The sequence below is a fragment of the Salvelinus sp. IW2-2015 genome, linkage group LG19 (genome assembly GCF_002910315.2).
Source record: "Salvelinus sp. IW2-2015 linkage group LG19, ASM291031v2, whole genome shotgun sequence".
In the NCBI taxonomy this organism is placed as follows: domain Eukaryota; kingdom Metazoa; phylum Chordata; class Actinopteri; order Salmoniformes; family Salmonidae; genus Salvelinus; species Salvelinus sp. IW2-2015.
Genome location: NC_036859.1, coordinates 20,260,080 through 20,274,640, shown reverse-complemented (window position 1 = coordinate 20,274,640; position 14,561 = coordinate 20,260,080). Strand labels below are relative to the sequence as shown.

At 40.9% G+C, this 14,561-nt stretch overlaps 2 protein-coding genes across 7 annotated transcripts in view; one reads left to right on the top strand and one right to left on the bottom strand.

Annotated features, from left to right (window-relative positions):
• Positions 1–699: 699 nt before the first annotated feature.
• LOC111979343 (carbonic anhydrase-like) lies at positions 700–3,630 on the bottom strand. 3 transcript variants are annotated; one of them, XM_024009814.2, is made up of 7 exons: positions 3,376–3,630; positions 3,054–3,068; positions 2,871–2,930; positions 1,383–1,501; positions 1,180–1,272; positions 995–1,057; positions 700–882 (listed from the first exon to the last, which is right to left on the bottom strand). In XM_024009814.2, exons 1-7 carry the CDS (start codon positions 3,407–3,409, stop codon positions 718–720), a joined length of 549 nt encoding a protein of 182 aa, XP_023865582.2. In that variant the 5' UTR covers positions 3,410–3,630; the 3' UTR covers positions 700–717. The 3 variants fall into 3 exon arrangements, with proteins under 3 accessions (XP_023865582.2, XP_023865583.2, XP_023865581.2); XM_024009815.2 differs by lacking the exon at positions 3,054–3,068 and having other exon boundaries at positions 701–882; XM_024009813.2 differs by having other exon boundaries at positions 702–882; positions 2,871–3,068; positions 3,376–3,582.
• The window catches only part of LOC111979342 (disks large-associated protein 1-like), a 141,320-nt gene continuing 130,387 nt past the window's right edge, over positions 3,629–14,561 (top strand). For 3 of the 4 annotated variants that reach the window (XM_024009809.1, XM_070448870.1, XM_024009811.2), the window contains exon 1: positions 9,109–9,237. The gene's annotated coding sequence lies outside the window, so the exon portion shown is untranslated. Of the gene's footprint in view, positions 3,729–9,108; positions 9,238–14,561 lie in introns of those variants that run through there. The other variant, XM_024009810.2, reaches the window with a different exon arrangement.

The following is a 14,561-nucleotide window of genomic DNA, read 5'->3' as shown; positions in this document are numbered from 1 at the left end:
TATAAAACTGTGAAAAATCACATTTACATTTGAAATAAATTAACATTTCTAGACCCGTTTTTGCTTTGCCATTATGGGGTATTGTGTGTAGATTAAGGGGGGGRRACAATTTAATCCATTTTAGAAAAAGGATGTAACGTAACAAAATGTGGAAAAAGTTAAGRGGTCTGAATACTTTCCGAAGGCACTGTATGAATACACATTGTGAAAAACAGTATAAAAGAAACGGTCCACTCTTTAATGTCTAATAATTGGGGAGGTGTCTGCTGTGTACAGTAGCTATGTACTGTTGCAGATATGTTTCATCATAGGAACACAGATTGTCTTTATAAATTATCTACAGACAGACTTCGGACGTTCTAAGACCGCATGGAGCAACAAATACTTTTTTAGCCCATGATACAGGGAAAGAACATACCTTTACTACACATGCTTGGTATATTAATATGGGTGTAGGCTACTTTCATAGAAGTGGTGGGCTACTCAAATGATACTGGCAGGAGTTACTAAATAAGCACTATGGGCCACCCCGATAATGTCATCTAAAGTGAAAGTCCATTAAGTGAATGGCTAAACTTCTCTGACTATAAAAACTAGAGTACTTCTAACCTTGCGGGGGCTGTGTGGCAGGGTGTGCTACACCAGTGCTGACCTTGGTCAATGAATTGGGGCTGAACTGATGAAGTTGATTAGTGACAATGAAGGTGCTGTGTAAAATTATTGTACCTGGGTTATGCTGACACTGACTGATTCCTTCAGGACAATCCAGGTGACACTCTCCAGAAGAGGGGGAGTGGTCAAGGAGCCATTGTATGTCCAGTAGTCCAGTGAGTCAGGCAGCAGAGTTTTGGGGTCAAAGTTGGAAAACGTAGTTTGCTTACCCTACAGAAGACACACATTTTGATTGATACATGTTTAAACAAAGACTTACTTCAAAATTCCCATCCAATTCCCACTACAGCGTAATTTCAGTAGTAGTCAGTTTTGATTTCACCTTTGATTTGATGGCCTCCAGAGCATCCAGAACCTTTTGTAGTCTGGGGTTTGCAGCACCAATCTATAGGAAACAAGAATTCACAGTCAAACAAGGGAATCAGGCTACTTTTAGAATTAAATCACAAGGAAGCATAAATAGTATATGAACTAATTCTAAACATTTAAGTTGTATTAGATCTGTACCTTCAGAAACACTCCAACTACAGCAAGACCATCGGGATGGCTAGCAGCTTCACCAAAGCTGAGGTACTTGGTGTTCCAGTGCACCAGATGGAGCTTTACAAACAGAAAGAAGATGTCAGGTTTAGCTCAGGTAGCCAATCAAAATACTGATCTGAAGCCATACAGCTTGTCCTGTTGTAAAATCTAGGTCTTGAACTGCCTACCTCGCATGGGAACTTGATTCCATTGACGGTGTGCTCAGAGCCCCTGTAATCACTGGCTCCCCAGTGGAAGTGGAACTGCTTCAGCCTGTATGTGCCGGTGATGGGGCCTCCGGTCAGTGCTGCGAGCAGGAACGCACGGACACACACAAACATACACGCACACAGTTTTAATGTTGCTCTTCAAAATATCCAAAGTGTCCAAATGCAGGCAAATGACAGATGATTACTAGTCATCTACTACAGTTACAGGCTGTTGCATTTGAATTGATTTAAGGCAGGTATTCCTCAGGGGTACGMCATAATAAAAATGTGATTCACATTTTTTTTATTCACATTTTTAAAAAACAGTCAATTTATATTTTCCAACGGGGCTATACATTTGGGTAAGTTTTTTTCCCCCTCGCCTGAGTAGCCTCGTTTCACTGCCAAAAATAAACTTAAACCATCTAGTGTTCAGCGAAATAACACAATGTCAAATACAGGTAACCTAGTCAAATAATKAACATCCGATCACATTAACCGTTACTCCCTCGCGGGAATTCCACTAACGGTCCGCATGTAGCCATTTGCTCGAAAATGGATAAATGGTAAAAAAAATAAAAATAATTATGCCCGCGTCCATAGAGACACATACCAGCTCTACTGGTAGTACTGCTACTACCAGCAGTACTACACCTGCCGACGACCCAAGTTGTTCTGCTTCCATGAGCACATCCAATGCTAGCATCAGGAATTCTACATTTGTTTTTAGCCCAGCTAGCATGGACACTGACAGTTGTGAATCTGATGCAGCCGAAGAGCTACTGTCCCCTTACCCGGGAAAGCACCGAACAACAGACAGGGACGTTGGACCATCGAAGAGGCACACATATGATGAGAACTACATTGATTTGGGGTTCACTTATATTGGGAGTAGTGCTTTTCCTCAGCCACAGTGTGTTATATGTGCAAAAGTACTATCTCCCTAACAACTCAAAAGGAACACGTTGGGAAGCAATACCGCAATATGCTTACTTCATAGATGATTATCCTGATCGTAAAATACACTACTATAAAATAAACGATAAGGTTGGGTAGGAAACGTTCATTTTGAACAATCTAGTCTGCAGACAGGTGTGCTTGCTTCCCGGCACCAYGTCAATAGACAACAACCCGACAACTAGCGTCTTTTCAAACACCTGCCTGCTCTCAAGTCACCTATCAATATTATCTACTGTACAGCAGCCTATATGCACAATGGACAAAGACGGCGCATCCAGAAGKTAATTCACCACCGTGTTTGATATTTGTTTGACACACAGCCACTGAGTTAATATGTAACCAGTTTGCAGCAACCCTCATTCTCTTGTTGCCCCTTACCTTACTGAATCCCCACCTCAGAACCCATCAGAATGTAACTTGTATAGAAAATGAAGGTCATATTTTGTGAAGTGAGAAACGGAGATAATCATGTAATGTATATAATTACATATGGATTCTAAGGCTTACTTGAACTGTCAGTATCATCCACAAAGCCCACTTGGAAGGAATGGCCATTGTTCAGAATGTCTGTGGAGTTGGATGGGTCATAGTTCAGTTTGAGAGGCTCCAGGGCAGAATCGTAGGATGCTTGGCCACAAATAATATTAATAGGAGACTGCCTGGGCCCATTAGCAATGGGGAAGTGCTTACACCACTTGGCAGGTCCTATGGTAGAAAAAACAGGACAAAGACAAAACAGAGGAAATATCATTCACTCTATTCTAAACAGTCCAATTGTGTTCTCACAGATACAATCATAAACGTATCATAACCTAACAATATTGGGCTAATTATTTATTTACAGTAACACACCAGAAAATATTAACACGTATTTACTGCAGTTATTTATTTATTTTCAGATAAGAAATGCATAGAGCTACTCTTTCATGCAACTGTTGCAATTAAGTTTCAACTAGTAGTTTGCAAAAGCTCAAAAAGTGCAGTCAGCGTCAGATGATACTGAATGCCTCACCGTCAGATGGTCCGTAACCCCAGCAATGAGACATGATTATTGACGTCTGCTCCTACGCAAATATAATCCCTTTCAAATGGTTAGACCTCGATGCAAGGATCCAATTTGTGATACCCTTGAACAACAGGTGTCAGGGTTTAGGCTATATAGACTTCCCCTTGTATCAGTTGTCCTGTACCTCAAGTGGGTGGATTTAGTCTCGTTATCTTTTGGCGTCATCAAAGCAGGTGTTCAAGCAGAATCAATACATGAACCGCATCACACCACGTTCCTTTGGTCCCATTCACTGTGGAGCGCGTTGCTCTATCAGTCGACCTTGTCTCAGATGGTGAGAAAGAAGGAGAACCTGTTGAGTGAGTGCATTCCAGACAATGTTGTCTTGCCAAAAGCTTTGCTGTTAGTAAATTACACACACATTTAACGTGTAGTTCCTTCAGCATGGTGTCCTCTGAGAGGGTTTTATAGTGCTATCCTGAAAATAGATGTTTCTTCTGTTAGCGAGGCATGCCAGTTTCACTGACCTTGAGCTCTTCTACGTAGTCTCAGCCACTAGTAGAAGACTTAGCCTGTCGCATGTGAGATGTGAAAAGAGCAGAATCGATCAGACGGAAAACAAGTCTGCAAATCAAACTGCAATGCATTTTATATTTTATATGAACTGCCGATGTCCCTTTGAAGTCGGCGTCCTGTCAGCGTAAAAACCTAATATTATACGCGCAATAGACTCTTCCTCTCCAGCGCTTAAAGGGACAAATACAATAGGACGTCAGTCACCAGTAGTAGGCCTACAGGTAATTAGACTTGGCACAATATTTGGCCAGATGTGCATAAATAATTTGGAAAAACTTGTTTTTATGCGCCTACCAGTTTATTAGTCACTTTATAACATAGGTTAAAAAAATGTCATTTGGAGTGAGTTGACTGATATGAAACAAGTGCAAATGAATTATACATTCCATTTTGTTGATAATGTGACGCATAGTTTTTGGTAATTCAAAATATTCCTTTTAAAATGCTTTTTTCAGGATTTGTGTATTTTAATTTAAAAGGACATTTTGCTTTATGCCAAGTCCAAGAAAATGTCATATGCATTTGCTTCCATCTACTGGTACAATGACGTATCACAGACATTGGCTGTCGCATATGTCTACTCTCTTCTTAGCAATGACTACAACATGTGGCAATTGCTGGGTATCGCTTCTTGACATAATTCCTACCAAACTTTAACAAGGTGACGCAGGTGAGTTAAATAATAATGAATAGGCTATATGCGATACAGTTTGGGATCTAACCAGTGTGCAGTAAGCATATAGGTTGGAGATGTACATTTATTTTCATGAGTTTTCTATACCAGAAAAATTCTAAACCGACAATGCGGAAACGTTGATTAGAAATAAATCATTTCACTCATTTTTATAATATCCCATTCTCTTGTGGTGAATGTAAATTAGCATATTTATCATATGACACAATCACACACATGTGCCAGTTCTTTATTTAGAAACACATTGATCTGTTTTATGTAAGCCCTGATTGGATCCCCATATTTGACAGTTGCTTCTCAACATGTACTGTAGCTAGTCTTTTATATCGTTTTTGGCACTGACACACATACTCAATGCCAACACATCCCTTTGTGCATTTTGACTTGCAAAGGCTGGATGAGATGATCCATAATTAACACAGTACAGAATATCTTGGAAGTAGGAAGTATAATATCTGCTTTAAGATTATATAATTTAAATTATGCTTCAGCATCCTTTGAACTATTTATTTTTTTGCCACAATTTTTTTCACTGCAAAATGCACATACACACACTTGTTAGGGTGCGGCATAGTTTGTGTCAGCAATTATAGATATTTTAATTGTACAATATCAGTATGATATATATATATTGTCAAGTCATATTAGGGCAAATCATACTGTGACTCATCTTATTTAGACACATCTTGTTAGATACACAAAGAAACAAAAAGGCATGCTTGATGCCCAACCTTCCATCCAAAGAATGCCAGAAATAGTCAAAAGTTGTGTAGAAACATTTACATAGAGAGGCTCTCCTCTGTAGTTAGTTGTACTTGTATTGATATGGCCACACACGTCAGCCCTCCAGTTGAGTAAGTGGCCTAAAGATGATCAGTACTATTACGAGACCTTAGGACTATAAGGTTCTATCTGCATTTCTGTCCAAACAGAGTTATTGACAGCCTTCTGTTCAATGTTCTCTACCTATATAGTACTCTAAATACCTCAGTTCATGTTGAGGTCAAAAGAATACAATTTAAAAAATTGCTCACCATTCAAACCAATGAGGGTTCGGAACTTTGAAGCCAATTATCTCAATCGTCTTTTTGCACATAGAACCTTATAGTCCCAAGCTCTCGCAAAGTCTCAGTGAAAAGGACTCATTAAGCCCACAGAAAGAAGGGCTTGATTTGTCATTTCTACCTATAAACTATTAGCAAGGGACCAAATGACAATGACTAATTGGGTCTATAGTGGGAGAGAGGATGGGGTAGTGTCATGTAGAAATCAGAGTACTAAAATTAGATTTACAGATGATTGGGGACCTTTCAACAAAGATCTCACTACTCAGGAGCCCATTGATGGTGTAGACAACATTGTTAGGGTAGAATATAAATAAATTGGCATCTGGTACAGAGAGTAAACCTAAAACATCTGCAAGGAATTATTTAATAGTGAGTGTTTATTGTATTTCTTGTAAAAAAATGCAGCCATCTGAGATCTTACTTAGACTAAATGAGGCTTTTTACAATTGAAGCAAATCAAACATATTTATCGTGATTTTATCCATTCAGCTTTTTTTTCTTACCAAAATACATCTCATCCTACGAACAAAATCAATACGGAGGAATCTCAGCTCTGAAAGGGTGTGATTTAGCCTCTTTTCATGGCACAGATGTGTGTTTTTGTCCCCAGTTCAGAYGGAATAGTAAGCCTGCGTATGGGAACAAATGGCACTAACGCAAGGATCTTCTGACGTGATCTCATTTGGCCCATTCATTTCTCTACGATATTTGATTCCTACGCCGATTTCTCTGACCGACAGGAAATGGCATCAGCAGTCTGACAAGACAGAACAGTTTGACCTTTACAGACAACGAACTGGAATGCTTTTCCTCACATTTTTATGTTTCTATACACTTATAAAATAAATACATCCATGTCATTGTTTTTGATCAGGAAATTTTTAGATCTAGAGTATACTATAGCCTAAATRGTCAGTTCATACAAAATGAATGCCAACCTCTCCAAAAAGCAAGATTTAATTTCACTCTCTTCAGTCCCAAACTTAAAAACTTTGTTATATCATCTTCACTAACTAATTTGTTGTCGTTTCTCACAGTTTTGATTTATCAGCAGAATTCAGTGGCGGACTAAATTGCAGTTGTCATGGGTTTTCTTCATGTCCCCCTCTGTTTATAGTGACAGCATGATAGCTAATGAGCCACAGTTGTGGACAAGCCCACTCTGTTTTCAAAGCAGATGCCAGTCCCCATTTGATCTCCACTGAATAACCTCTCTGCATGCACCTATTACCTCACAGGATGGGAGAATCTCTTATTGTCTAGTGCTTTGATAGGTCAGCATGTTGAGCTGTGTGAGTGTATAGTTACAGTATGTGATGTTTCTTTATAAAAATGTCAATGTGTGAGAGACACTGTGTACAAAACAGCTCTTTCGATGACAGACTGACCAGGTGAATCCAGGTGAAAGCTAGGATCCCTTATGGATGCCACCTGTTAAATCCACCTCAATCATTGTAGAAGAAGGAGAGGAGACAGGTTAAAGAAGGATTTTTAAGCTTTAAGACAATTGAGACATGGAGTGTTATGTGTGCCATTCAGATGGTGAATGGACAAGAAAGAATAGTGCTTTTGAACGGGTTATGGTAGCAGGTGCCAGGCGCACCGGTTTGAGTGTGTCAAGAATTGCAAACCTGCTGTTTTTTTTCCCGTTAAACAGTTTCCTGTGTGTATCAAGAATGGTCCACCARCCAAAGGACATCCACTTGACACAACTATGGGAAGCATTTGAGTCAACATCGGCCAGCATCCCTGTGGAATGCTTTCGACACCTTGTAGAGTCCATTCCCCGRCGAATTGAGGCTGTACTGAAGGCAAAAGGTGGTGCGGCTCAATATTAAGGTGTTCTTAATGTTTTGTACACTCAGTGTATGAAACCGGTAAAGCTATAGCACACATTGGACATAAACAGTAAAGATTGTTTGTATGATACTATTATGGTAAGTAGTTCACTACTATCAAAACTGTAGAATTTTAGGCAGGGGGCTGGAGGACACTGAGTTTTGTAGTCCTGAAAATAATCCCTCAGCATTTCACTTTAACATGTAAAGCATTGCTTTCAATCATGCAATCATTGCCACATTAGTTACTAACACAGCTACACTGTGTGTGAGATAATAATTAGAAAATTGGGCACACTAAATGTTGTATTTTATTTTCTAAGGGCCCCTAACACACAATACACTGCCCCTCTCTTTACACATTGCTGAGATAAAAACAAACTTACATGGATCAGTATTACTGGCAATGGATGGGAACAATCTGCTGTTGCTTTTTAGGGATTATATTGGACACAACTCTAGGAAATGCTGTATAATTAGGCTATTAATAGCCCACAGTCAATTTCCTTTGTTAGGTCTGTAATGTAGTGTACGTTATGCCATAATCCAGTCCGTCTTTTCATAGTGTGTGATTCCAGTTCCATGTTTTAAAGTAGCCAGCGGGCAGGAGGGATATGCCATGTGAACTATGTAATGCCAGCATACTTCTGAGTAAAGTTCAACTAAAGTATATGAACGCCCCGACCTCAGTTCTTATCAACATAAGTCATCTAAATAACTGGATGTTACAAGGTCTAGATGTATGTTTACATAAATCTGTTCGGCACAGGTATTCATATCTCTGACAAATGTATATATATTTTTTAAACCTTTTTTTAAATCACCACAAATATAATACACTGAGTGTATAAAACATTAGGAACATCTGAAGAGGTGGATATAGGTTAGAGAAGGATTTTCAAGCCTTGATGGATTGCCTATGTGTGCCGTTCAGAGGGTGAATGGGTAAGACAAAGGATTTAAGTGCCTTTGAACGGGATATGGTAATAGGTGCCAGGCACGCCGGATTGTGTCAAGAACTGCAACGCTGCAGGGTTTTTCATGCTCAACAGTTTCCCGTGTGTATCAAGAATGGTCCACCACCCAAAGGACATCCAGCCAACTTGAAACAAATGTGGGAAGCAATTCAGTCAACATGGGCTAGCATCCCTGTGGGTAGCTTTCGACACCTTATAGTCCATGCCCCGACGGTTTGAGGCTGTTTTGAGGGCAAAAGGGGTTGCAACTCAATATTAGGAAGGTGTTCTTAATGTGTTGTACACTCAGTGTATATGTTTTGTTGAAAATATGATAGAGCAATTCATTGTTGTGAAGTCAGTTCTATGTTTGGTGGCAATTGTCTCTTATGTGCTGAAGGAAAACATTTTTATAAATAATTCATAATTATACTCTATATTACCTACGCAATTGTCTCCATCGCAACAGCTTAGCAGCCAAAAACAATTAATTGTCCCTAGTCCATCCGCCAYGCCGGGTCTTAGTGGCATCTTGATTTCTGCTGTGTGGGTTTTCCTCCTCTATGCGTTGCATCAACAGAGCGAGCTGTAAGGTGCATGGAGCAGAGGCTCGTGCGGTTTGATACCTATACTGTCCACCACCAGTCGCTTCTATTATTTCTCATAAACGGTTGTTTCATTTAGGATTTATCGAATATCGTTCCACTCATGAATTTTGACTTGAGAATACACTGAAGGTAAGCTCTCAATATTTTTCCGATATGTTGCATGTTTTCCTGCATACAAATAGCAARTGGTTGATTTGATAAATATACTGATGGTGAGGAATGGACCACATTAGCCTACTATCTACCTTCTTTGACAAYTGTTTGTTGGACGAAAGGCATTATTTTAAAATAGGCTACATTGTAATCACCAACACGATGGTTGTATCACACACACTTATCACGCAATGAAATTCCACAATTGTAGCGCCGATACAGCAGCCCACATCCGTTGCACACAGCAGCGCAACATATGAAGCATGATGAAGACAGCAGGAGCCAAGCCTGCTGCTCCTACACATGCCGTGAATAGTCTGTGCGCTGTTTGAGTTAAAGCTATTGATGAATGCATGCACATTTTCTGACAGTATTCTGTTATTTTCTCGTCTTGGAATGCAGTGCATGCTGTGTCTATAGCTCGTGAATCATTTAACTGTTCAATAAGTGTTTGGAAACAAGTTTTTGCTATTTGCATAGTTGAACATGAGTGTTTTGATCAAACGACACTTTCTTCCTATTAGTATATCAAATAGCCTACTAATCAGGGGACAAATTGTAGTATTTCATAGATGTATACTGTTGCTCTAAAGTATTGCTTCAAGTCATGGACAGAGATGGGCGTTATCATTCTCACAGAGAGAAGACTAGAGAGAAGACATCAGTGTTGCAGATGTATCTATGTAACTAAGCAGGTATTGCCAGGGTTTCCCCTCCTAAATATTATTAATACCTACATCAGATAGCACTTTTTTTAGGGTCTTCCTCTGACATTGAGGTCCTCGATGGCAGGAAGCTCGGCCCCAGTGATGTACTGGGCTGTACACACTGCCCTCTGTAGCGTCTTCCTGTCGGATGCCAAGTAGTTGCCATACCAAGCGGTGATGCAGCCAGTCAAGATGCTCTCAAGGGTAGAGCTGTATAACTTTTTGAGGATCTGTGGGCCCATGCCGAATATTTTCAGCCTCCTGAAGGGGGAAGAGCTGTTGTCGTGCTCTCTTCACGACTGCGTTTGTGTGTGTGGACCATGATAATTCCTTAGTGATGTGGACAATGAGGAACTTGAAGCTCTGGATCTGCTCCACTACAGCCCTGTCGATGTGGATGGGGGTGTGCTCAGCCCTCTGTTTCCTGTAGTCCACGATCATCTCCTTTGTCTTGCTGACATTGAGGGAGAGGTTGTTGTCCTGGCACCATACTGCCAGGTCTCTGACCTCCTCCCTGTAGGCTGTCTCATTGTCGTCGGTGATCCAGCCTACAGCCTCTTTGGCTTCCTGCCATCCAGGACCTATATACAAGGCGTTGTCAGAGGAAGGCCCCAAAAATGTTCATAGTCTCCAGTCACCCAAGTCATAGACTTTTCTCTCTGCTACCGCATGGCAGCAGTACCGGAGCGCCAAGTCTAGGTCCAAAAGGCTCGTATTTCTGTTCAAAATGTTGTATCAATACTGCCCAAATGTGCCTAATTTGTTTATTAATACATTTTCATGTTCAAAATTGTGCACTCTCCTCAAACAATAGCATGGTATTATTTCACTGTAATAGCTACTGTAAATTGGACGGTGGAGCTAGATTAACAAGAATTTAAGCTTTCTGACAATATTAGATATGTCTATGTCCTGGGAAATGTTCTTGTTACTTTCAACGTCATGAGGGATCTGTGTCCCGTCCACCGGACGGTTGAGCTAACGTAAGCTAATGCGATTAGCATGAGGTTGTAAGTAACAAGAACATTTCCCAGGACACCATAGCAGCACCCACCCGTAGCACGCGCTCCAGCAGGTATATTTCACTGGTCATCCCCAAAGCAAACTCCTTCTTTGGCTGCCTTTCCTTCCAGTTCTCTGCTGCCAATGACTGGAACGAATTGCAAAAATCACTGAAGCTGGAGAGACATATCTCCCTCACTAGCTTTAAGCACCAGCTGTCAGAGCAGCTTACCGATCATTGCACCCGTACACAGCCCATCTGTAAATAGCCCACCCAACTACCTCATCCCCATATTGTTATTTWTTTTTTTGCTCCTTTGCACCCCAGTATCTCTACTTGCACATCTATCACGCCAGTGTTTATTGCTAAATTGTAACTTTTTCGCAATTATGGCCTATTTATTGCCTTACCTCCCTAATCTTACTATATTTGCACAAACTGTATATAGATTTTTCTATTGTGTTATTGACTGTTTGTTTATCCCATGTGTAACTCTGTGTTGTTTGTGTCGCACTGCTTTGCTTTATCTTGGCCAGGTCGCAGTTGTAAATGAGAACGTGTTCTCAACTGGCCTACCTGTTAAATAAAGGTGAAATAAAAAAAATAAAAATAAAAATTGGCTACGGAGAGTGTGATCACTAGGCTGGACCTTTAAACAGGTATTGATCATACCAGGGAGGTGTTCAGTCCCAGGGCTATGAGCTTAATGACCAGCTTGGAAGGGACTATGGTGTTGAAAGTTGAGCTGTAGTCATTTAATAGCATTCTCATATAGGTATTCATGTTGTCAAGATGTGATTGGGCAGTATGCAGTGCTGTGGCAATTGTCCGTGGATCTGTTGGGGTGCAATGCAAATTGAAGTGGGTCCAGGGTGTCGGGCAACCAGAGTGTCAGGTAAGGTGGAGCTGATTTGGTCCTTGACCAGCCTCTCAAGTCACTTCATGATGACAGAAGTGAGTGCTACAGAGCGATAGCTGTTTAGGCAAGTTTCCTTTGTTTGGTTGGGTACAAGGACAATGATGGACAACTTGAAACATGTGGAGATTACAGAATGAGATAGGGACAGGTTGAATATGTTTATAAATACTCCAGCCATACCATCTGGGCCGGCTGCTTTGAAAGTATTCTCAGACTTAAGTCTTACTCACGTCGTCCACAGAGAAAGAGAGCACACTGCAGCGTGGATTCTCATAGGAGGATCAATGTTTTCCTTGGAGCAAGCGTAAAAAGGATTTAGCTCGTCTGGGACTGAGGTATTGGTGTTCGCCACATATCTGGGTTTCCCTTTATACAGTAGTCCTTGCAACATGTCTTGCATCATTGAATTGCGATTCCATTTTGTCCCTGTACTGTGTTTTTGCGTCTGATTGATTTTGTTGCCATTTACCCACGGGTTGTGGTTGGGATATGTACGATATGATACAGTTGAAGTCGGAAGTTTACATACACTTAGGTTGGAGTCATTAAAACTCGTTTTTCAACCACTCCACAATTTTCTTGTTAACAAACTATAGTTTTGGCAAGTCGGTTAGGACAACTACTTTGTGCATGACGCAAGTAATTTTTCCAACAATTGTTTACAGACAGATCATTTCACTTATAATTCACTGTATCACAATTCTAGTGGGTCAGAAGTTTACATACACTAAGTTGACTGTACCTTTAAACAGCTTGGAAAAYTCCAGAAAATGATGTCTTTAGAAGCTTCTGATAGGCTAATTGACATCATTTGAGTCAATTGGAGGTGTACCTTTGGATGTATTTCAAGGCCTACCTTCAAACTCAGTGCGTCCTTGCTTGACATCATGGGAAAATCAAAAGAAATCAGCCAAGACCTCAGAAAAAAAWTTGTAGACCTCCACAAGTCTGGTTCATCCTTGGGAGCAATTTCCAAATGCATGAAAGTACCACGTTCATCTGTACAAACAATAGTACGCAAGTATAAACACCATGGGACCACGCAGCCGTCATACCACTTAGGAAGGAGATGTGTTCTRTCTCCTAGAGATGAACAYACTTTGGTGCGAAAAGTGCAAATCAATCCCAGAACAATGGCAGAACAATGGCAAAGGACCTTGTGAAGATGCTGGAGGAAACAGGTACAAAAGTATCTATGTCCACAGTAAAACGAGTCCTATAAATCGACATAACCTGAAAGGCTGCTCAGCAAGGAAGAAGCCACTTCTCTGAAACCGCCACAAAAAAAGCCAGATCGTACTTTTTGGAGAAATGTCCTCTGGTCTGATGAAACAAAAATAGAACCGTTTGGCCATGATGACCATCCTTATGTTTGGAGGAAAAAGGGGGATGCTTGCAAGCCGAAGAACACCATCCCAACCGTGACGCACGGGGGTGGCAGCATCATGTTGTGCGGGTGCTTTTGCTGCAGGAGGGACTGGTGCGCTTCACAAAATAGATGGCATCATGAGGCAGGAAAATTATGTGGCTATATTGAAGCAACATCTCAAGACATCAGTCARGAAGTTAAAGCTTGGTTGCAAATGGGTCTTCCAAATTGACAATGACCCCAAGGTATTGGAGTGGCAATTACAAAGCCCTGACCTCAATCCTATAGAAAATGTGTGGTCAGAACTGAAAAAGCTTGTGCGAGACAAGGGGGACTACAAACCTGACTCGGTTACACCAGCTCTGTCATGAGGAATGGGACAAAATTCACCCAACTTATTGTGGGAAGCTTAAAGGCAATGCTACCAAATACTAATTGAGTGTATGTAAACTTCTGACCCACTGGGAATGTGATGAAAGAAATGAAAGCTGAAATTAATCTTCTCAACTGTTATTCTGACATTTCACATTCTTAAAAGAAAGTGGTGATCCTAACTGACCTAAGACAGGGAGTTTTTACTATGATTAAATGTCAGGAATTGTGAAACTGAGTTTAAATGTATTTGGCTAAGGTGTATGTAAATTTCCGATTTCAACTGTATGTACAATAAACTCAGCAAAAAAAGAAACGTCTTCACTGTCAACTGCGTTTATTTTCAAACTTAACATGTGTAAATATTTGTGTGACCATTAACAAGATTCAACAACTGAGACATAAACTGATCAAGTTCCACAGACATGTGACTAACAGAAATGGAATAATGTGTCCCTGAACAAAGGGGGGTCAAAATCAAAAGCAACTGTCAGTATCGGTGTGGCCACCAGCTGCATTAAGTACAGAAGTCAATCTCCTCCTCATGGACTGCACCAGATTGCCAGTTCTTGCTGTGAGATGTTACTCCACTCTTCCACCAAGGCACCTGCATGTTCCCAGACATTTCGGGGGAATGGCCCTAGACCTCACCCTCACTCACAGGTCCAGATGTGCTCCATGGGATTGAGATCCGGGCTCTTCGCTGGCCATGGCAGAACACTGACATTCCTGTCTTGCAGTAAATCACGCACAGAACGAGCACTATGGCTGGTGGCATTGTCATGCTGGAGGGTCATGTCAGGATGAGCCTGCAGGAAGAGTACACATGAGGGAGAGGATGTCTTCCCTGTAACGCACAGAATTGAGATTGCCTGCAACAACAACAAGCCAGTCCGATAATGCTGTGACACATCGCCCAGACCAAACCTC

Coding starts and splice junctions, on each gene's coding strand:
- LOC111979343 (XM_024009813.2), bottom strand. CDS start 3,409: ATGTCTCATTGCTGGGGTTACGGACCATCTGACG. Junction 1,502..2,870: donor GGATGATACTGACAGTTCAA/GTAAGCCTTAGA, acceptor TCCTGCTCGCAG/CACTGACCGGAGGCCCCATC. Junction 1,058..1,179: donor TAGTTGGAGTGTTTCTGAAG/GTACAGATCTAA, acceptor TGTTTCCTATAG/ATTGGTGCTGCAAACCCCAG.